The sequence below is a fragment of the Vanellus vanellus genome (genome assembly GCF_965231255.1).
Source record: "Vanellus vanellus genome assembly, chromosome: 12".
Lineage (NCBI taxonomy): Eukaryota > Metazoa > Chordata > Aves > Charadriiformes > Charadriidae > Vanellus > Vanellus vanellus.
Window position 1 is genome coordinate 14,044,608 of NC_138917.1, and position 23,301 is coordinate 14,067,908.

General features: G+C 45.9%; 1 protein-coding gene across 1 annotated transcript; it reads right to left on the minus strand.

Moving 5' to 3' along the window:
* Positions 1–2,980: 2,980 nt before the first annotated feature.
* Positions 2,981–23,087, minus strand: VSTM2B (V-set and transmembrane domain containing 2B; the record flags this gene model as incomplete). The annotated part of the gene is made up of 5 exons (XM_082489482.1): positions 23,012–23,087; positions 22,179–22,363; positions 20,501–20,530; positions 19,049–19,454; positions 2,981–3,069 (listed from the first exon to the last, which is right to left on the minus strand). The coding sequence occupies exons 1-5, from the start codon at positions 23,082–23,084 to the stop codon at positions 2,981–2,983; spliced, it is 783 nt and encodes a 260-aa protein (XP_082345608.1). The 5' UTR covers positions 23,085–23,087.
* Positions 23,088–23,301: the final 214 nt, after the last annotated feature.

Here is a 23,301-nt window from a genome sequence, read left to right on the forward strand (position 1 = left end):
TCGTCTAAGCGCTTTTTAAAGACTACATACTGTACTGAAAACTGCAGCCTCCTCTTTACCCAGTTGTTTCCCCTTCACTACACAAATATGGGGCCAAACACAGGCCGAGTATTTTGCAAAAAAGCCGTCCCGAATGTGGAAACCAAGGCCCCAAAACCTGGAGGACTCATTCTGCACATTTCTGAAGGTGGGAATGCAGCCAAGGTAAAGGTAAAGCCGGGTTATCTGGGCAATCTGCTCCCTTGTTGAGGTTATCCTGTGTGCTGGGAATGAGTTATCTCTGCGTGTGTGCAGGTCTCCACTGGAAAGAAAAGATGCCTATTGCTCTTGTTAGAAGAGATTTTTCATCAAATCCTCAGGTTATTGTTTAGTAGTTCTGAGGTTTTACAGTGAATCGGAATATAAGAATTGTTATTCCTACTGCGGCACACTTAATTCTGATCTCAGAAAGGATAAAAAAAAAGTTATTTTTAGTTGCAGATTTAATATTTTTTCACCTTTAATGTGATTAAAGTCTAAAAGACTTTGATAATTCTGCTCCTGCCACTGCACACAAAAAAATTCCACTTGCTGCCACATCCCCGTGCAGGTAACAGGCTACAATACAAAGGGAAGGACAAATGCAAGATGATGCATTTCCTCCCACGTTTTCTGCAAACCACACAGTATGCAATTTAAGATGTACTCCGTAAGTGATGAAACACAAATATCAGAGCAAAGTAGATGATCTATTTACTAAGAGACCATGCTGAGGTATGGCTCAGTTGAACTAGGAGCGCAACTACTCTTACATAGACATGGTCCACTGCTTCAAGCATCAGCTATCTATTTGGATAAATTTAGGCAGATTTCCTTCTTCCTCTTGTGAAAAGAGTTGTTTTGGTTCTCTCCCTTAGAAGAAAAACAAGTCACTGAGAAATATCCACTGCCCTTGAGAAAAAGCAGCAGCGATGATGAGCTCGCCAGAGCACAGCTCAAACCCAGGCAGGTTTCACTTTCATGACCAGCCACTGCTGGAAGGATTAGAGTTCTTGTGACTTTACAGACTCCACACATACCTCTGCATTGAACAACTGTCCTTGAACAAGTTCCCAGACATGAAGGCCGGTGTTAATTTAGGCATGGTCCAATATTCAAATATTTTTTCCCACCTGTCTTGTCTTTCCAGGTTAGAAAAGATTGGCCCTCCCGTGCACATATGGAAGCCAAGGACCCTGCTCTTCAGTGTCGCGCACTCTGAGGCACTTCCAGGCTTGCAACAACCACCTCCCCCAAGTCCTTCCAAAGAGCAGTTCTGCTTTTTGTGAGACGATTATGGATTATTCCCCAATCCATGAAATACTACAGCTGGTATTAAGGGGATGAACGTTCTTACAAAGATTTTATCACTTTTGGATCCCCATGGTGAGTTTGCCTCAGTAGAAGAGGGCTTTTATTACCACAGTGTAGTACCATGTATGAAAGACAGGTATGTTTTGGTCTCACACCTAAGGAGATGGGAGTGCCACAAATCCCACGCTATTACTGGCAGTCCTGGAGAAAGCAAATTCTGACCATCCGAGAAACTGAAAAATCCCTTCCTACCCTCCTTCTAGAAGAAGACTCAGGTTCGAGGCAAGGCAACGGCACGTCCTGCTTTTGCTCCACAGCTTCTGCTGACAGAGTCCTGCTGGTGCTGTAGCTGGCAATTTACCATTTCCACAATTAAGGCGCTTTCTAAAATGCTATGCAAATGAAAGGGTAAGAATCATAGTCAGACATAGGAAATTTCAAAGTACTTCACTAAATTCAGCTAAAGAAGGTCATGTTTCTTCACCCAGTCATCCTATTATCTCACTTAAAACCCAAGAATTTTGGAACAGAAAAATAACCGCTGCATTTACTGTAAAAAAGCCTTTTGCTTTGCTAGAGGAAAGTTCACAAGCGACAGTGACACAATTATGTAATTTTTAAAATCTGGATATATTTTAAACAAATACTGGAACCAGGTTAGGGAATACGACATTCCAGGTTGATTCATTTTTATTTTCCACTGGTTAATTAATCTTTTTTCAGAGATGCCTGGAGAAAACAAAGCAACTTACCTTGACTGCTCTACACTGTCACACTGTCCCCCGCCCAGAGATAACCAGTGTCAACTCAGGAAAACGCAGCTATAGCTTGAGACTCGCTGTCAGCACATTCTGCTGTGGGGTTTGCAAATACATGGGGGTGTGTAATAAATAACCGATTTCAATTTTATTTGGTTTGTGATGCACCTTTCCTCAGTTCTCTGCGCTGTGACAAGGCAGGGAGCAGACACGGCCACGAAGCCTTCTCAGGGAGCTTCAGGACACAGGGAAAGGCACACACATCTGTAAAAACTTTATTTCAAAATCTTTTTATTCAACTGTTATTCAGCAATATACAATACAGTTTATAAACAAATGTCTTACCTTGTTTCCAATCTTCATTTAAAAATAAATATTATTGACAGTGAATATTAATTATGGTAAGATGTACCTTTTTAATTAAAATGTCTCCAAAAGAAATAATTTAATTAAAAAAGAAGAAGGAAATCCAAAAAAACCTAAACACAATGATCTACTAAAAATATTTCCTTTCTTAGGAAGGGCTTTGACCCAACATCTTTACATATTGTCATAAAGATAACTGCTCAACAGTTCGTGCAAAATGAAGAGTCAGAGGAAAGGTTTAGAAAAGAAAAAAATATTACATTAAAATAGAGAAATCATAAGTGCCATGCACAGAGCAGGGCTTTACACCATAGAGTCTGGAAAGTAGATGCATTATTCTATGTGGTTTACTTTCAGTGGCATCCCCAAAAATATGTTTTTCCCGTCATGTAGAATTCATCATGCTTCTTTCAGTCTCTTTCTGTCCATCTTTAAAACTGTAGGTATTTTTTTGTCAGGGGTTTGTTCTGTTTTTAAATAGGTTCCTTTTTGTTTGGCTGAGGAGGAGTGGAGGAAGTAGTCCGTCAGTGGTTTACTAATAAATGTACAAGCTTATGCAGTATTAACAGGGACATATATAGGAGTGGGTCTGTAGCATAAATAGGTCCTGTACCTAAGAACAGAAAGAGACAAGGGAGAGAAGGAGATTTTATTCTTTATCTTTTCCAATATAGAAGATTAAATGCAGAAGAGAAATACAGGAAGATTTATTTTTATCACTTCAGAGCCAGGGGTCAGAAGCTTAATTTTAATAGTAAAACAGCATCCTCAAGCTATCCAACTCAAATAGCTTTCTCTCCCCCCTCCCAAATCTAACTCCACTTAGGTCATTTCATTATGCATTACTAATGGTATGCCTAAACTTGGCTTCAGCCAAGTTACCAGCAATTGAGATTTCTAAAAATACACCTTAATCTGGTATATAGTTTCTTGAGAAATGACAGGTATCAACCACCCATTACTTTAAGGGGAAATGACAAATGCTGCGGCTGTACTCCTTGATTAACAGGACATGAACCCATTTCATTTGGAATGGGAACAGCAAGACCTTGACATCTTCTTTACCTTTTATAGGAAAGAGCAGAATTTTAAATTAAAAATGTGCACAGGAGCTATAGAAAAACAGAGGTCAGATGTGGAACACATCTGTTACAGTCATTTCGTGCAAACCCAGGGAGGGCAAGACTTCTCCCGCTTCTATGAGGTGAGCTTATGACGCACGATATAGGGCTGCAGGGGTAGTTATATATGTGCCATACAGGAAAGCAGGTGCCTGTGACCTTATGGCTGTAGAGGGAGGACGCAGCTCTCCCTGAGCAGGGGCAGACGCCGATGCCTTTGCTCACAGCAAGAAGTGGCATCCATGTGCCTTCTGCAGCTAACAAGGCTGTCCCTGCCTCGTATCCACTTACACTAAGATATTTGTTCTTTTTCTATTTATTTTCTAGTTACCTGCACCCAAAAGCGAGGGATTTACTGTGTGCCACCATGCTCCGGCCCCTCTCCCTTGCATGGAAGGGCTGAACCATGGGGCTGAGGCCCATTGGCCACGCTCTGCCAGGAAAGCGGGACACGCAGGCACGGTGTGGGGTGCTGAGGCTGCTCCGTCTCTGAAACCGGTCACTGCCCTGCTGCCAGGCAAGGGCGAGAGTAGCCCCTTCCTATGGAGAAGTGCTGCTGTCCTGGTGCAGCCTATGGCATTGCCGCAGGCTACGAGATTGCAGCCTGTCACTCCCCAAGCCCCCGCTGAGCCCAGGCAAACAAGGACTGGTCCGCAGCAGCTGTTTGGGTTCCAAGTGCCAATGGGTGACACCTTTCCAAAGCCGTCACACGGACTAGCATGTGCGGTTGTCACCAACACCGTAACATGACAATACAGGGCTGCACACCCGTGACTGATGTCTCACGTGGCCGTGGGACATTTCCACAGGGGTGAATGCACAAGCAGGAGCCCAGCCGGAGCTCTGCCCCGCAGCTGGAGTGCACAGTGCACAGAAGCACCCGGGGAGAGGCCTAATCAGTGCTGAACACCCTACATACAGGAGTAATCGACGCCTAAAATACTGACAGCCACCCAGAAAAGTGGCTGTCAGAGCCACTTTGCAAAGCGTGAAAGCTCTAAAAAAAAAAAAAAAAAAGTTTTTTGTGCTCAGTATCTCCGAAGAAGGAATCAGGCCACTTCTATTTAGGAAACTCACTTCAGGCACCCTAATACGAATACTTTAGTTTTGGTCTCTAGGAGATGCGAGTCTCTCTCAGCTGTGGCACATCAAAGGAAACACCTCGAACAGTTCCCGAGTAAGCCACTGCTCTTGGGCTCGCTGCTCAGGCCGCCTCATAATCTATATATACCTCACCAGCAAAGCTAGAGTATTATTATCCAATATCAAAAAATAGTTCATAGTAATGTGGTGTGCAATTGAGGAACTCAAGAAATGTCCCTATAGTTCTATCTCAGAGATGCCTAGACTGTGTGGAGATTATTTAGTTATTAAGGTTTTAATTAAATCCTTGCATGCACAAACCCGTGGCTAAGGACTGCCTACATAGCAACAGCAAGATGAATACAGGATTTTTTCTTTTTAAAGCTGAAAAGCATTAACAAACACAATTAACTTAGGTAACTAAAGCAGTAACTCATTAAATTCTTGCCAAAAGACACTAGAAGTGTGTGTAGGAAAGCGCACAACAGCTGCTAAAGCGCAGGTTCCCAGCCAGCTCGTGGGACAGACAGTCACCAGCCCCAAACGTCCATGCTGCTCTGAGGCAGCAACACAGGCGCCCGCGAGCTCGGACGTGCCTTCCCTGCCCCAGAAGCCAGCCCTGCAGGGCTGAGGTGCAAGGAGGGTCTGTCCCTAGAGACCTAGAGAGGCAGGATAAGCAATCCCCCTTCCTGCGCCGAGAAGGTGAGGGCAGCGGGAGCCCTGCCTGTGCTGATGCCAACCCTGCCCGACTTCCCAGCCTCTCTGCCAGCCGAGGAGCAAACAGGGCTGTGACAGCCATTCCCCAGCCTCAGGGACCTCTCTCCTCCAGCAGGTCCCACCATTCCCTTAAAAATATACAGTCAATTCACAAATACGGTATATCCTACAGTTTTAGCAAGGATAAAACCCTAACAACAAATCTACCTACACCAGTGAGAGAAAACAGCTCACTGACTGGGAAGGCTGAAGGTAGACCCTCATTTTCTGTCCGACTCTGAGCCTGACATGCTATGTGGGAGCTGAAGACAGACTGCTTCTTCACAAATTGCAGTCACGGGCACAACGGAGGCATACGTCCAGTCAGCACATCCCCATTTCCAAGCTGTCAGATGGCTCTTCTCACTTCTGGGACATGGAACAGCTGCAAGAATGCCAGTGCAGGATGGTCCCATGTGCTATCGCCATCCCCTGTGCCTGGAGATGGCAAGGGCAGCCCGGCAGCAGCCGCACTCCTGGCAGATGCACGCAGCTCACAGGTCCCAAATTTGTGCCAATTCCATACCTGCCCACCACTGCGGTGAAGATCTGGCCTTGGATATTTACTATGCGCAAACCAGAGGGTAGCGAGAACCCATTTTTCCCTGCCAGGGCTGAACAACTTTCCTTGAGCAGGACTCAAGTTTGAGGAGATGCTGCCAGTTAATCAAAAAGAAAGCTGCGCTTTTGTACAGGGGGAATCCCCCTGGAAACGCTGAGAAACTCGACCTGGAGAAAGGGGCTCTTGTAGCTCAAGTGCTCTTACAACCATCGTATGGAAAGGCTGCAAAGAACACCAGGTTAGGATTGTTTCTGTTTTGAATGGAAAGCGGCGTTAGTCACAACTCCATGGAGCAGCCGCGTGCCTGCTTACCAAAATCATTCCTACGCCCCTTTTACCTTTATGTACTAGTTTAAATCTCAATGCAGGACTGTGAATTAATGCAGCAGTCCAAATTTTTTTGTCTTTTCCTCTTGTAGAAATCGCTGTTGTTTTTAACCTACATTCTCCACTTCTTAATTTGACAGCAGAACATGAGTTCAGAGTCTGTTAACAGAATCTCAGCAGTTAAATAAAATATATTTTTAAAAAATTGTTTGAAAGCGGTTATTCTAACCTAACACCACATACAAGCTTCTTTTTTTTTTTTCATACTAATTCAGTGTTATTCTGCTCTAAGACTTCAGGCAGTAGAAGCAGATACACAGAACTCCAGAATTCTCCTCCCTCTGAACATAAGCAGACCAGAAATACAATTTGCAGTAATTTCTCCCTGTTTAGTTAACCCCAACCCTTTTCATTATTGGTTGTATTGTTTATAAACAAGCTGGACTTAGTGTCCTCAATTCTCCTTTTACTGCAATAGTTGAAGTCTTGATTTTTGCTTAATAAATTGCTACATTTATAGATGTAAACAAACAGAACATGGTCTTGACCACTAGGATCTGGACATTCGATCAACCCAGATTTGAAAATAGAGAGTTTCTATCCGGAGACTTTACATCAGGCGTACACAGTTACTTACAAACTACAGACACTTACAAGAAAACGTTTCATTTATATTTTGAATATCCATTTGATGTTTTGTTATCGTAAGCTTATTTATCAGTGCATAGATTTACAGTTTTGCTTTTAAAGTATTTATATGCACACAGCTTAAAGGGAAAGTCTACCACTAAGCAGAACAGTAACGAATTGTCCTGTTGGTGTATGGCGAATTGCTTTCTGGCATCAGGCATCCTTCTTTTCGATTTACACCATAATAATGTTTTACTATAGTTTTCTATTTAATAACTTGATTTGTCCCGGCATTCATCAAAGTTTGACTTAAAAACAGTGCATCCAATTGAAAACCAACATTAATTAACCAAGTGACTTGTGACACACATGGCAAAAATGGGATGATTCTTTTACAAGCTATATTTAACCAATGGCCAAAAAGCACAGTTTCCAGCAGTTTCCTATTTTTCTTCCTAGAAAGAATCTGAAAAGCCCCTTGATCTTTCTTTCTGAGGTGGTGGTAAATGCAGCGGCCCAGATAATAAAAAGCTGAAAGACATCAGTAGCCTATTTTCCTTGAAAGATGAGGTAACACCTAACATCTGACTGCCTATTCATGATGGAGCTGGGGCGCCGGTTGGCAGTATCACGAGATGTTTCTCTGAACTGGCTTTTATGCAGTGACCCGTTAGCCTCAGCCCGTTCCCTTAAAGAACAATGTTCAATTAGAACTCTCAAACCTGGCATTTCATTAGGAGGTGAGGGATCAAACTGACTATATAGATTGATTTATTCTCTCAGGCCAGAAACTTTAGGCTGTGCTTGAGACATATTCTTGGAGAAACTGCTCCTACTATCTTCTATCTATGGAAAAAATAGGGTTTTATATGGGTTGTTGGTCAAGGATCATTACAGGCAGTAACCTCCTAGATAAAACAAATTCTCTCTCACTGACACACATTTGGAACACTTCCGCTGAATTGAATGGAATTCACCAAACTTCAGATCTAAGAGTTTCTTAGAAGTTTTTAATTAAAAAGACATCATTACTAGAGTCACTATACACTTACTGAAGAGATAATAAGCTACACCACATTAGAATTCCTTCACAGTCTGAGACCTGATCTTACAAGCTGCATATATCCTTCCTCCACTCTTAATACTTACAGCACAATCCACACCCTGCATTTTTGCTGTCGGGTTTTTTTTAAAGGCTTGTAACTGGTGCCTTAAACTTCCTACTCCTCACCAAGTGCTAATTCTCCAGGATGCTGTGCGGAAGCGTATCCAGAGCCTGCGCTAACTTTAGCCCACTCTCCCAGCTAAACCCTAGAGCACCGTATGTAAGGTGAGGTGCTCTTGTTAAAAGAAGTATGTGGTACTATGGAAATCTACACAAAAATACTATAAATGATGGGGTCCCGATTGCTGCTGGCTTTCAGCTGGCTGTGGCTCATCATGCCTAGGCACAACTAGAAACAGCTCCCGGGCTGCCTTTTGGTGTTGCTATTTTGGCAATGGTGACTTCCCACATATTTATAAGCAACTGCAGGGGATCTGCTCACCACTGAACCTGCCTAGAAGGCACAATGACAAAAATAGTTTTCTACCCGCTACACATTTTTAGTTACGATTTACTGAATTTTGGAACAGCTTTCCATAACTCATCTAAAAAAAAAAAAGCCTCATAGAAGCCAGCGCATGTATTTATTTCTACAAAACCATGCAGGTATACGCTAGTGATCCTGCTTTCTTGCTTCATCCGTACCATCGCCATTTTTAAAGTGAAGAGTAAATCTCATGCAGCTGGGTGCAGCTATCAGAATTGCTCTCCACACCCTTCTCCTTGCAAATGCCCACGTTTCACTTTCCTTATCCGCAGTGCAGCCTCAAACTCTCCAGGAAACAGAAACCAGTTTTACTGGACAGAAGACACTGGCCAGAGTTTTGTAAAACTGTGTCATCATTTTAGGTCTTCTCAATTACACCTGAGTTTCACCGTTTGTCTGCCTTCTCTCTTAAGATACCCACTGCTATGTTCAGGCCTGTATTTAGAAGTGAATTGCCAAAATACCCTGTAACGAGTGTAACTGAAAGCCACTCCTATCCTAATTTAGGAAACTCAACAGGTTTTAGTATTTCAAGTAAGATTTGCATTTGGAGTATTTAGCATTCCTGAAATGAGCATGTTTGACTTGCCCATACCTGTATCGATTTTCATGCTGGGCTGACCTGACGTGACTGACCATCGAGGTGAGGTAGAATGTAAGGCTTGGTAACTCTACAGAGGCTGCGTACAGGGCAGCACAATGCACATTTCCAGCACAGGGAGAAAAATAAGTATGCGTATTTAAGAAGAATCCAATTCTTTGTAGCAGCCTGGTTCTTAATTTTGATTGTTCTTGATGTTACATGTGAAAAAGCCCATCCAGGACAGAAGACTGGTGTTTTAGTGGTAAGCCGCAGCTTGGGTAGCAGGGAAGGCATGGGAATTGCGGCATATTGAAAGGCATGAAGGCACTGTTAAGGAGGCCAGCGTAACCCTGCTTTCTCGAGAAGCAGCATCTTCCAGCTCCCTGAGCGTTTCAACCAACATGCTTAACCGCCACTTTGAGAAAGAAAACTACAACATGGCTAACCACTCCTGAATACCGTGAAGCCCCTGTTTTAGCACATTCAATGAAAAATGGGTCATGTACATCTCATAGTTATGGAGAGATTAGAAAACAAAGAAACTGGATAGTAAGGAGAGGTAGTCGTGCAAGGAAATGATGCAGAAAGAAGTTTGGTTCTGATATGAAGCTAAGAAAGGAAAAATATTCCTTCTGCAGTGCTGATTTTCTAAAGTACTACAGTGCTTTGCTGCAAGTCAATCTGTGCGAGTGCCTGTGGGAGAGGACAGACACAGGAATTGGTAGAGGATCTGGGTATATGGTTCTTAAGGCACTTGCAATTATTGAGGTGGATTTCTGGTCACATTAGAGCTCATTTCAACTGAGACTCATTAAGGCCAAGTCATTCTCAAAATATTAGGGCTAACAACCCGTTCCAAACATGCACGTGGTACACAGATCAGTCAAGTGCTCAATTATCCTCCTATGGAGGCTTTTCCCTTTTCCTCCTAGATTGTAAGGACACGATTACATGTAGCTACAGGATTAGACAGACAATTTATCTGATCCAGTTCAACTGTTGCTGTGGGTCTGCACAGCCAGACATTTTTGTATTAAACACAGCTACTGACAAGCAGAAAGATGGGTAGTTAAAACTAGTGGATTTGATGAAAGTATGGAAGTGCGTATCAGGTAGAGAGCAAGAAATACTTCTACCTTTTTCAAAAATATTTCTACTTTTAAGGTTACTGGAAAAATATGTGGTTTCCTTGTCAACAGGCTAGTAAAAACTCATCTCCCACTAAAGTTCCAAGAAGCAGGGACACACAATAGGGGGAACGGTTGGTACATTTTCCCTCAATATACCCACTTGCCTTCTGTGGTAGCCAAATACACAGGGAGCAGTCAGCAGCCTTACTGAAAGCCTCACTCCACTTCTAAGCACCACATTTGACTGTGAAAACTGCTGTACTGAGAGAAGGTAGTGTCCCCTGAAAGCCTGGCAGAGCAGCACCTGAGCGGATTCCCACGGAGCTGGGCCCTTGAGGGGCTGCTCTTGGGATCTGTCCTCGACTGCGGACAGCCAAACAAACCACTCAACCACTCCAAATATCCACTCTTGGGCGAAATTAAGGAAAAAAGTCACGAAAACACCAGTATGTGCTTCAAGAAAACACCAACACTAATTCATAAGAACCTCCAAAAGGAAACATGGCTATAGACAGGGTCGATGCAGAATAGGAATGTATCCTGAATACTTCAAAAGAGTCATTCTATATAGATTATACAGCTTAAAAACTTTACATAGGTCTGCGTTTAAATAAATCAGTAACTTTCCTCTTTTGAGGCCTGCAGCTGGTCTACTTTGTAGTACGTTCCCATAAACAAATTTCTGCTTTGGTATCTGTGAGATTATCTCTCCTCACCAAGTATCTTATAAGAGACCCAAACCGTGCAACTATGGATTTGTTTCATTTCCAGAATTTTCTGCAGTTCATGAGCTAAGACTAACTTAACAAAACTAAGCACCATTAATTCACTCTTGACACTTGAATAATGAGAGATACAAAATTCTTTGTAATATGATTTGGTGGAAAATGAATTTTGAACTAAAAAATACAGAAAAATAACTAACTACATTAGTGGTAGTTCAGGTGGTAAATGAGCATCCAGCCCTACACGTCCTTCTTCAGTACTACCATGTGAGCAAGTCCACAGCATATTGATACACACAAACAGCAAAAAGTCCCAAATCATGAGGCAATGAAGAATGCTGGTAGCGGGGTTTCAGTTACTGAGCTTTGAAGTGAATCTGGGCCATATCTCAAGTTTTTCATTATAAGCAGGAGGACTAAAAAGCCACGTTGCAAAAAGCAGGCAAGCTAGACATGGTCATGCAATTCCTGTAAGTTAACACTTCAGAAAAAGACTTGCAATAAAAGTCACACTGGATAGAACCATAGATTTCACATTCTGTAATTGATACAAATTGCAAATATTTGCAACCCAGAAGTAGAGAACAAGACACTGTAGTTCTCACTTCACTGTCTTTTAGAGTATTTTTGACTTGATCAGGATTAGGAGCAAACTGCCAACGTACTTGTAATTATCACCCCAATGAGAATTACCAAAGTTAAGCAGATCCGAGCGCAGATTATCTAAGGATTTTTTTGAAAAATAACCCTATCCTGTCCACGCTTAAAGAATACAGCTAAGTGCATTAGCAGAATCCATGGTGACATAAGGAAAACGGCTGTATTGAGAGCACGTGCCTAAAAAAAAGCAGAGCCTGTGATTTACATAAAGAAGGGACCGCCTTTTTGCTATAAACAGTGACATTATGGGGGTGACCCACAAATACGCAGACCCTCCAAACCTTTCCAACAATTGATATATGATACATATTAGCTAACTAAAGACACTGCCATGCCCTGGATTTAAGGAAGGCCAAACTTACAGAATAAACCAGCAAGAGGCTATTTGGAAAAACTGTAGACACGGGATATTCCTCAGTGCTCTCTTTACATGTGAAATCTCCAGCTGCCTGGCATGAAAGGGATTCAGATTAGAATGCCGATCTTGAAATTTATAAAGTAGTAAAGTAGTTCTAATTATACCAGTTCGGTGAATTTTACACATGACCAATAAAACGACAGACACAGAAGACGATGTCCATTAGAGGACTTAGTAACTGTGCTCTGCCTCATTTTGCAGTTAGCAGCCGCTCCTAGCGCACGCAGCAAGGATGCTCTGCTTCCTAGCCACAACCATGCAACTTCAAGGTAAGACCAGATAATATGGCAACTACTTGACATCCTACGTAAGCTTCATTAGCACAGCTCCCTTCTCCAGCCGTGGCACAATGATCCGCGCACTGCGATCACACTGCCTTCTCCACAGAGCACAGTTGCTGCACTGCCAAACCGCTCTTCTTTCCAGCTAATAAAATTGCCTCCCAACTGATAACAGCCTAGCAATATAAAATACTTGGTTGTTAACCACTGTTGTGACAAATAATACCATTCTGCTGACAACCCCATTTTTTCCAATACAAACCTACTTGAACTGTTCATTATTGACATATGGGACTGCTCTGCCATTATCTAATTTTAAAAACACATAGTAAACAGCAACAGTGAACCTGCCAGCACCCACACTGCTTTAGCAAAGCTAAATCAAAACCCGTAACAAAGTCCTTTTATTACCAGCACAGTCCTGTCAGGTTCTGTTACATAAAGAAGAAACACCTTCTTCACAGGACTACTGTAAGATTCATCTCCCGGCAGATCCTACTTTGTGTTTGTTTCCCAGCTACAGACCACCACTACCACTATCCTTCCCCAAACTAGGACCAGTTAAGATTATCTTGACATTTCTTTGTGCTATGATTGCTGAGTATACCACTTAAAGTATTAGGGAACTATATAATCCACAACACAGTTCAAGTGTTACTTTATACATCAGGAAAGTTGCATCAGTATAGCAGAGGTGGGAAATGCATAACAATGATCCGCCTCATGTAAAATATACAGAACAATTACCTGGTACTGCAAACTAAGACTCCACTTGGAAAGTATCTATTGAAACCATACATAAAGAACTAGCGGTATATGTACATTCCTGCCCAAAATGCTGTTTGTTCATGCAAAAAGACACATGGGTGCACTCAGCCTCATACAAATTTCTAATTTGCACTCACTAATTAATTGATCTCATATAGAAATCTAGACCAACGTTAGGTACAGCTTCCACGTTCATTATAAAGGCCTGGAATACGCCTTTCATTGTGTCCATTAGTATTTTTTTTTTCTTAACTTTTTTTTAATCTGTAACTTGAAGATATTAAAGAAGTTGAAATAATACTCAGGCTTCTTCAAGGACGTTGCACAGGCTTTAGCAGAATAGGTTAGTACAGTTTTGTCTGTCCTCTGGGGAACTAACAAGAACCGCTGAAAGGAGGTTACTCAAATAAATTGCATTTCCACAGTACAAAACCACCCTGGCACAGCTTGTTTTTGCTCTAGGTAATGAGGTGACACAGTACTGCAGCTCATGCTTTTGTCCAGTTCGGGAATTAATCCATATTACACACACACAAAAGAAGATATTTGACCTCACTTGTCCTCAAAGCAGTCTAATTTGCCTAGATATTAAAGTGCTAGTGATGTGTACTTAATGAGAATTCTTTTTGCATGTTTATTATCCAGTGACATTTAGGAGGTCAGCCTGATAATACAGTTATGGCCTCTGCCTTGCTACTTTATTTAATGTAAAGGAAAATGTGATGTGACCCAGGTTGCATTTAACTACAAATAACAACAGAATGTGAACTCATATATGGTCTTATAAAAAGCACAGAGGGAGTGAAGCAGACCCAGACATTACTGAGTTGGAAAGCTAAAGAGCCTAAGCTGAACCGCAGCAACACACAGACACTTTCCTTTCTTGCTATTTTGTGTAACGTTCATCTGTCCAAGATAAACGAGCTCCATGGGCTGTTTCTCAAACTAGCATGCGGAGTCATTCAAATTCTGACAAAGCCAGGAGAGCCCTAGACCCAAACCCTCACCCAAGTTAATCCAAACTCAACCATAGCCACCCCAGAGGCACTCTAACCAGCCACAGCTCGTTATACTCAAGAAAACAGTGTGCTCATTTACTTTCCTGTCTTTAAGCTGCAAAAAAATACCTTTTGCTTCCCAGTGCACGATGGAGATCTAACACTCTCTCCACGTGGTCTCCTGCCTCAAGGTAGGTTGCCACAGCTTGACTTTGTGCATGTACTGCTCTTACGAGCATCACCGGGAGCTGCACATGCACAGAGACTGCAGAATTGGGACCTGGTGCTTTACTGTCTTGGGCCATGTAGCCCACAAGCAGACTTCTTCTGCCTCAGACATAAAAGGCTCTGTGGGGGGGAGAGGGGGATAGGCGTGAAGTGAAGACTTATTTTCTTCCTTGCTGTGAACACTTCATCTCCGCATAACGCATGAGTCTCTCTGTGTCCTTCCTAGAGCACTCTAAGCATAATGAAACACAGTTTCTTGTTTCACACTCCCATCTTTGTTTATTTTATTTAAAGCTTTCACTTCAGAGCTTTGAGGCTAGAGATCAAACAAATAAAAGGGAATTTGGAAGCTGCAATGTCTGATCTACATTCTGCTCAGAAGTTAAACTAAAAATTGCCCCCAAGCCAATACACAGGCACTCGTTTTGGAGACTGTTTGGTAGGATATAATACAGCAAATTTGCCTCCCAGAAGGTCAGTATTAGGATCCTTGTTTATTACTTCACCTATCAGATGACAAAGTTAGTCTCATGACTAAGGACTGGACTTAAATTTAAGAGATCTGAAATTAAGTTTTCATATTTAATTTCACAGCTGCCCCACACTCAACAAAGTCAGTCATCACTCTTCCTGGCATTCGTCCGTCTTGCCCATTTGGACTACAAACTTTTTGGGGCAGAGACGCTGTGTGTCTTGCTCAGTGATGCTCCTATATGCCCCCCCTACTTACCCAGTAAAAACCAGGAACACTTTCAAACACATTAACACTATATGCACTCTTTCACTTGCTCACCCTGATTTTTTTCCTACAGCAAAAAATTCTATTTGCATATAAGTAAACTGAAAGCTAAATATTATTCTCATTTAGAACCACATGGACAACTACTCCTTCTCTGATAGTATTAAAGCCAATGATCTTACCAGCAGATCTGTGCCTCCCTGCAGCCTAAGTAACATGTTCTCAGTTTCTACTTCAGTCTACCCTACTGACAGACAAGTGGTAATCTTTTTGACTCTCATGAGCCCACAGCACTAAGTTTTTATATGGTAGTTTAAATATTACAGATAAAATCCTGTTTGAGTAGCTAATGTTTCTGGCATATTAGGCAATTTTTCTGTTACATTGGATCCGTTATATGCTATGATGCTGATCGCAAATTTCTATCAAATACAATTTCAGATTACATGGCCAAAACTATGGATTTTCTATTTTATACCTGGTTTGTCAGATGAGACTCTACGCTCTTTAGAGAATCTCAGTAAGACACATTTATTCTAATAAGTTCATGTTTCCGTTCAGCTAGAAGATGTAAAGAATCACATTTTTCCACAGTGCATGCCTGGGATTCCAACTGAAGTCAACAAGAGCCCTGCAGGCACATCTGAAAGCAGCATTTGAGCTATAATCACATTTATTGGAATACAAGCACATAGAGGCCCTATCTTACTACACTGAACATACTGGGAAGATATCTATTGCAAAGAAAATAGAATTAGAACCCAATTCATGCAGGATACTGTGGCTAGTGCCATGCCATCAGCTTTTAGGCAGAGCTCTCCAGTGTATTAAAAGAGGGTGTTTCTTCCATTGTTTGAGCATATTTCTGCTTTTATACAGAGGAAATATCCCCATGTACAACGCAAAGACAAATGCTAAAGACTTTTGAGAGTAAGTGTATTAGATGATTCAATTATTACACACAGATTTGCTGCAAGTACTTATCTGTACGTGTGTTACAGAGCTCAAAATAGACAGCAACACAGAGTTAGGTCCTGCAGTCCTATACATCCTATGTGAGCAAAGATTTGGGTTGATTCGATGGCCCTACTGTGTGGGAAACCGGCTATGACACTGCCTTGGGGGGGGACTGACTCAAAACAAGGCTTCTAGTTTACAGAGGTCAAAAAAGAGGAAAAAAAAAAAGTATCTCCTTTAAAGACACTGCATTCTTTACAGAGAAAAATAATTACTGTACCTAAAATAGCTCTAAAGAACACCACTTTAGCATACAAATGGGAAACTCTGAAGCTCCAGGATGTCGTGTTCTTTTAAGATATTTTGAAGAAAGTTTAGTGCTTATCCAACCCAAGTGCCAGCACTGGAGACCTGAGTCTTCGATTTCCTCACAAAAGCACGCGATATCCCTGCAAGTCCTCATCACACTGACTTCCACGTTAGTATTTTATCCACATGCCTCTATTCTGGGCATGGAGCAACACTTTATGTCTTGGGGGCATATATCCATTTCTTGCCTCTACACTAAGCTCACTCTCTCTGCTTCAAACTAAGTGCTCGGCCCAGTCTTTCTGAAATACACCAGTGATGGGGACTGGGATAGCAACCAGCAATCTGCTTCACAAAAGCAACCAAGGAGACATCTCGTGGTATCAAGTATCAGACAGTTCTGGTCCAGAAGGCACCTGAATCAAAGACTTCGAGGGCCAAGTCTTTCAGCTGCTAATCCACTGAGCCACGCTGTGGCTCATGTTTTGTTGATAAGAAATTACAGGCAGCTTCAAATTGCCGCAAGTATGGAAATTACAATAAACCAAGTAAAAGCTTGTCATTCAGGGGGTCTTGATTCAAGCAGAGTAAAAAGACGTTATTTTTACAGAGGACCATACCAAAATACAAAACTAGTTGCCTCCCTCATATGGAGACAAAAGCAGTTGCTGGTTTATACCTTATTAAGTACTATGAACAAGAACAGGAGTCCAGTGCTCTCTACAATGACTTCAGCTTTTTCCCAGAATGGAGACTGCCACGGAGTGGCACTGTTCACAGATACCAGTGTGCACAGGAGAGATGTCACAGCAGGAAATTTTGGTTTAGCCTATTTTGTAGCCCTCTTAGCATCAGTCTCTATCTGGAGACCCCCACAAAATAATTTTCTGCATTCCACTATCTTTTTCACTGATTTAAATAATTCCATTATCTCCACCGCTGGCCACAATGCTTTTATTTCCTTTTCAGATTTTCATACAGCCTGGAAATGATGCAGCAGTGACAGATCCCCAAACCACAGACATGTAAAAAATCAGGATAGACAGCAGTTTAGATGATCCGGGCAGGGGGTCTCGCCCTAACAGACATATGTGACATGCTCTCTTGGTGGCACACACTCACATCCATCTGTTGAAATGGAACTGAGCCCATTGCACTTCCATCGTCCTGTTTTTAGTTCATATGCACCATGTAAACTCTGGGTTCAGCAGGCAGGGCACACAGTGCTGCGAATCCTAAACTTAACTTCTATTGTCGGCATGGAAAACATTGCAAGAATTCTCACCCTGGGGAAGTGGAAAAAGGAAACATGAAAACAACCACCAGCCCTGGGCCCCTAGGAGAAAAGCAGATCTTTCCAATAGGGAAGCAACAGATTGGATTGTGAGCATTACAGCATTCGGTTTAATTTCTTGTGGTCAGTGAATTCAGCAAAAGCAAACTGAAATTTTTTATATGCCCACAGTCTCCTGTAAATAGACCTCAGGAATTATCACTTTGTCTTCCACTAGACACCAATAAACAGCCAGCTTAGTCTTAGGAACTATAAGGAATAAAACCTAGTTTTCACACGTATTTCTACATGAGAAAGAAACTAAATTATTTGTAAAGCAACAAAAAGTAGTAGCCAGAGAAAACACAGCACCTGTAAAGCATTAGCAGGTCACAGTGACCCATATACAACTGATTTCCATTACTGTGAGCCAAAATTTGTAACCGTTTGCCCTGAGAGTGTGAAGAGGTATCAGAAGGAAGTGTGAACGTTCCTGTGTGAGGATTATGAATCTGCGTCAGAAGAGACTCAGCAGAGAGGGAAGCTCAGGGCTTTCCCTGCACAGTCAGTAGCATAAAATTGTTTCCCTTCTTCCATAGATAACTTGGCAGCGACATTTGTTCAACATTAGCTAAGTGACAGTGGCTGAGAGGGGAGCTAAAGCCCAGCCAGGGCAGCACCACGCAGCTTGAAACACCTTTGCAATGCAGATTTAAGACTCTGTGTTCTTCGCCCCAGACTTTGCTGTCATTAGTGTAAATAAAGGTTTGCAACGGCCTTCTCCAGCTAGCCGTAACATGGTAATGTGGCATTAATAACTTCATACAGTAAGTATTAACCGAAAGACAATCAGCATTGGCAAAATGTTTACGTTTGCAAACCATTACAGAGTGTAGTATCTCCATTTCTTATCCTGCTAGTAATTCGGATGTGGAGCTCATTACACAGCAATTGACATTTCCCTTTGGAACCTGCACCCTGCTCTGCACGGGCCCTGTGCCTGCCCAGGGCGACCAGCCCCGGTAACTGCTCGCTGATTTAAATTCTCTGCAGAACAGCCATGGCATTTAGCTCACTTGAGGCTGCAGCTACTGTTCCAAACGCCATATCTGAAAAGCTGCAAGGGGGATACTGAAAGAGGGGCCTCCCATAGCACCTACTGAAAGGGCGCAGGTCGCCCAGCCTTGCTCTCAGGCCCATCTCCCCAGCCCCACGCCCCTGCGCTAACTTCTGGCAAGGCAGGGCGCAACGCACCAGCCCTGGCTGTTGGGATAATTTAAGTACATTTACTTACAGACTTGGGTGCACTCATTTAGCTTTAGCACCGCAGCGACAGTCCCGCCCACGATGGGTGGGGGTCGCGGTGCCCGACCCTACACCGAATAGCGGGACTCGGGGAGCCGCGGCCGGGCAGGGGAGAGGGGCGCCCCCCGCCCGCGCCCCGCGCCCTACCTGACCCGTGCTGCTGGCGGAGGATGACGGCTTGCCCGGGCGGCGGCGAGGCGGAGGAGGAGGCAGCGACGGCCGCCGAAGCGGTGGCGGTGGAGGCGCCCCCCTCGGCCGGGGGCGGCGGCGGCGGCGGCGGGCGCTTGGCGGGGCCGGGCGGCGGCGTGGGGCGGGCGGCGGGGCCGTGGCGGCGCGGGGCCGCGCCGCTCTGGATGTGCGAGACCGCCTCGGCCGCCTGCACGTCGGGCGGCGCGAAGCGGGAGAGGACGCGCAGCAGCGCCTGGGCCTTGTGCTCCTGCGTGTCGCCGTCGCTGTAGTCCGCCACGCGGCACTCGTAGACGCCCTCGTCCTGCCGCCGCACGCCCGAGAGCCGCAGCCGGTGCGAGATGTCGTTGCCCTGGACGCGGACCGTCTGCAAGAGAGCGCACCGCCGGGCGCCGCCTCAGCAGCGGCCGCCGGCCCCGCCGCATCCCCCTTCCCGTCCCCGGCGGCGGCCCCGCTCTCCGCCCTGCAGCCCCGGCACAGCTCGCTCTCGCCCCAGGTACGTGTCTCTTGCTGTCGAGAACAGCGAACCTGGGCTAATTCACCCCCAAAGCACCGGACGTGTAAGCCCGCAGCCCGCTGTCAAAGCCCCGCTTCGGGGTCACAAGGGGCCAACCGGAATCAGCCGCTGCTCCCCATCATCCCCACGCCACCGCGCACCCCCCACCGCTCTGCCAACCCCACCTCCCCCCGCCCGCCCCCAGCCTGGGGGTCCTCTCTCCTGCTGCCCAGACCCGCACGGAGCCCCGCAGCCACCCCGAGTGCCGGGCAGCCTCCAGCCCGCACGAACCGCCCCGAAGCCGACACCTGGGGAGGGAAAGCTCGGCACCCCGGGGGTTCGCCCCGCGCCTGCTGCAGCGGGCCGGGCCCCGCTGGGTGTAGTGCCACTCAGCCCAGACCGAGGACGTGCCCTACGGGCCCGCTGCAGGCCGCGCTCTGCCGGGAGGGAACGGCCCCAGCCGCGCCTCAGCACCGCGGAGAGGGGCCGGCGGCCGCCTCGCTGGGGCAGAGGCAGTCCCGGGCCCGCATCAACGGGTAAGGGGCTCGTTTCCTGCAGGACGGGGAGAGAAGGGGGTCGCCACAGGCGACTGGGGTTTGCAGAGGGCAGGGAAAAAACCAACTCCTGATCTGGCCCACAGGCCTTTTCAAACGTGGCTGAGGACGGGCTGTAAGGCAAGCATCACCTCCTCTCGATTTGCGGGGAATGAGACGTGACTGCTAAACCAGCAACAGATGGTAATGGTTTGACCGAGCCACGACACACCAAGGAGGGGGAACGTGCCACACTCCCGCCGCGCTGCAGGAGCAGGGCTGCAGACCAGCTGCATTCATGTGTCAGGAAAGGAGGGGGGCATGCAGAAAACCCCACGCGCATGGGAGAAGGGGTGCGTGCTGCCCAGCTCAAGCTGCACTTACGCTGATTTTGGTTGCATCCTTATTTGTTACCTAAAAGAACAGAAAAAAGGGGGATTAGACTCAGCTCTACCAGCACATCAAAAAGATGCTCATATTCCCACCCCAGTGCAAGGACAGAACATGCACAGATGCAACTTTCTCCACTTGCCATTCACACAGCCCATGAGTGGCTCGGGAGAGCTCCCCAGGCGATGGGGAAGGCAGCAAACCAGTGCTCAGCTGGGGGGACTGTTTTGGTGAAGCTCCTGTGGTGCCCACAGAAATGCTGCCTTCACCAAGGGTGCGAACAGCAGCCAAAGAAATGCTTGTTGCATGCTGTGCTGCTCAGTCACTGACAAACACTGGGGAAGCTGCTTTACTAGCAGCATCAGCACAGTGGTGAAGTGCTTGGGCAGGCTGGATCCCGCACTGCTCAAGGCAGACCTTTGGTCCTGAAACATCCTGGGAGCAGGTATCGCTCAGCAGGTTCCATACTTGGTTATTTTTTTTTTTGTCTGCAGCCAACTACTGTAAACCTAAGCGATGCCTCAGATCTCACTGATGCGCCTCCCAGGGAGACGGTCATCATTCTCCAGGCATGCCCTGTCATCATTTATTGTAAAAGCAACTCACGGTTTTTATATAAGGTTAAAGAAGACATTTAAATCCAAGCGATTTATTTCCCTGTCTGACAACTGACTTACACTTTCCCCAGCTAGGCGGCATCACATTAGCTCAGTGTCTATACGCTTTGCATCTCTATTTGAGCTCTGCAGGAAAACAAGTGTGCCACAGAGAGGGGAGCTGGCACAGGCACGGAGGCTGCTGCGAGGCACCCTGCTGGCGCAAGGGCCGGGGGGCTGGAGAGGATGACGTGCCCTGCGCAGTAGGGCAACACGGCCTGGAAATCCTGCTTCACCCCACTCCTTGTACTGCCCTGTTTGGCACCAGCACGGTATCTTGCACTGGGGATTGCTGCAGAATGAACTGGCTTATGTTGGGGAAACGCAGCTGAAAAATTTAGACTAGAGCCTACCCTCACACCAGGCAGCTTGCTAGGGGGAGGGGAAAGGACACGCAAGATTTAACTCTGCTTCATGCATTTTAATTACTACATCCGACTGTCTGAAAATGTCTTGCTGAGCACTAGATATGGACACAGGTCTGTACTGCACCCCAAGAGACTGTGTACATTTGTATATGCAGATTGATATGTACTTAACATACCAACAGAGAGGTGTATCCCTCATGCCTTTATCGGCTCTATCAGCAAGCAAGCCTTTTACAACATTACAACAATTACAATGAGCTCTACAACCTTCTACAATTCCTAGCTCACCCCACAGAAGCACTGGTTTTTGCCTTGTCCCCACTTCATACTACAGCTATTTTTGACTGCCTCTCTTGGGTCTTCATTGCTGATTTTGCAGCAGGACATTTATAATTTTCTATTTACAATCCTTAAAGCATTGACTTTTTTTTCCTGAGGTGAAGTCCCCCACGGTGCATGCCCTGTCCTCCTCTGTCCCGGGGGGGAAGGGGGGCAAGGGATGCCGGTGCTTCCAACCTGCCTTCTCGCTGGCACTGGGTAGAGGAAGCGCTCTCCTCTCTGGGACTGCTGAGTTTATTTTGATCACCCTCTGAGCGTGTTGCACTCGATGAATAGATATATCTCCATATCTCCACAGCACTGTATTACCTTGCTCCTGCTGCCGGGGACACTGATGGCTAATTCGTGTGCAAGTTCTCTGGCTGGTTCTTTAAGGTACCACCACTGGATTTCCAAGGAGTAAGAGGTGGATCCGCTGGCTCGGAAAGCACAAGGCATCTCAATATCATCTCCCTCCCTAACAGTCACATCTTTGGGAACTTCAGTAAAGGTAGCTGGGAGGGGAAGATAGAGTTACAAGGGCTGGTTATCGGGATTGAATAAAAGACAAGATCAGTCTTTCTCCGTGTAACGTGAGCTGTTTCAGCTCAAGGGCTAGGCGCTGACCGAGCCACGATACGCGAAGCATCCAGACTGTGCGCCCGGGGCAGGGCCGAGCCGGTCCCCGCCACCAGCGGAAAGGGAAAGTTTGAAGAGGATCTTAAAAACCCCTCGTCCTCCCAAGAAAGCCCTCGGCTGGACACAGGGGCACCAGCGCCTCATGCCCCCTCCCCCAGATCCGGCGCGGGGACTGACTGTCCCGGGCTGCGCGCCCGCTGCGCCCCGCTCCGCTCCGCTCCGCGCCGGTGGCTGCGAGGCGCCGAGCCCGCGCTGCCGGCAGCTGCGGCCGCAACAGTGCCACCTTGTTCTGCAAAAACACCCCCCGGGCAGCGCTCCCCGCCCCCAGCCACCAACACTTCCACAGGAAAAGGCGGCGGGGAGGACGGGGCTCGGAGCAACTGCCGGCAGGAGCGAAGCGGCTGAGGCTCAGCTGCGGACAGGGCGGCGAGCCCCGGCGGCACCGGAGCCCCGCTGCTTCCCGCCAGCAAGTTGTGCCCGGAGCGGCGTCTCACCGCGGGAAGAGGCAGAAGTTTCCTACTCACCGGTGACGATGAACAGCAGAGGTGCGTTGAACATCAGGTAACAGAGGGTGCAGAAGAGCCCTCGATTTTCCATCTCATCTATGTGGGCTGCGGGCGGGGGCCGGGCTCGGGGCGCAGCCGGGCACGCCTCAATCCATCGCACACAGCGGGGCCGGGTCAGGGCTCCTTCCCAAAAAAAGCCAAAGCCACCCGACTAACCTTGGCGTGCGGGGAAGCAAATATAAAATCCACAGCCGGCTGCTCAAACTGGCTCGCAGGTGGAAGCGACGTTCCTGGGAATGAAGCAATCA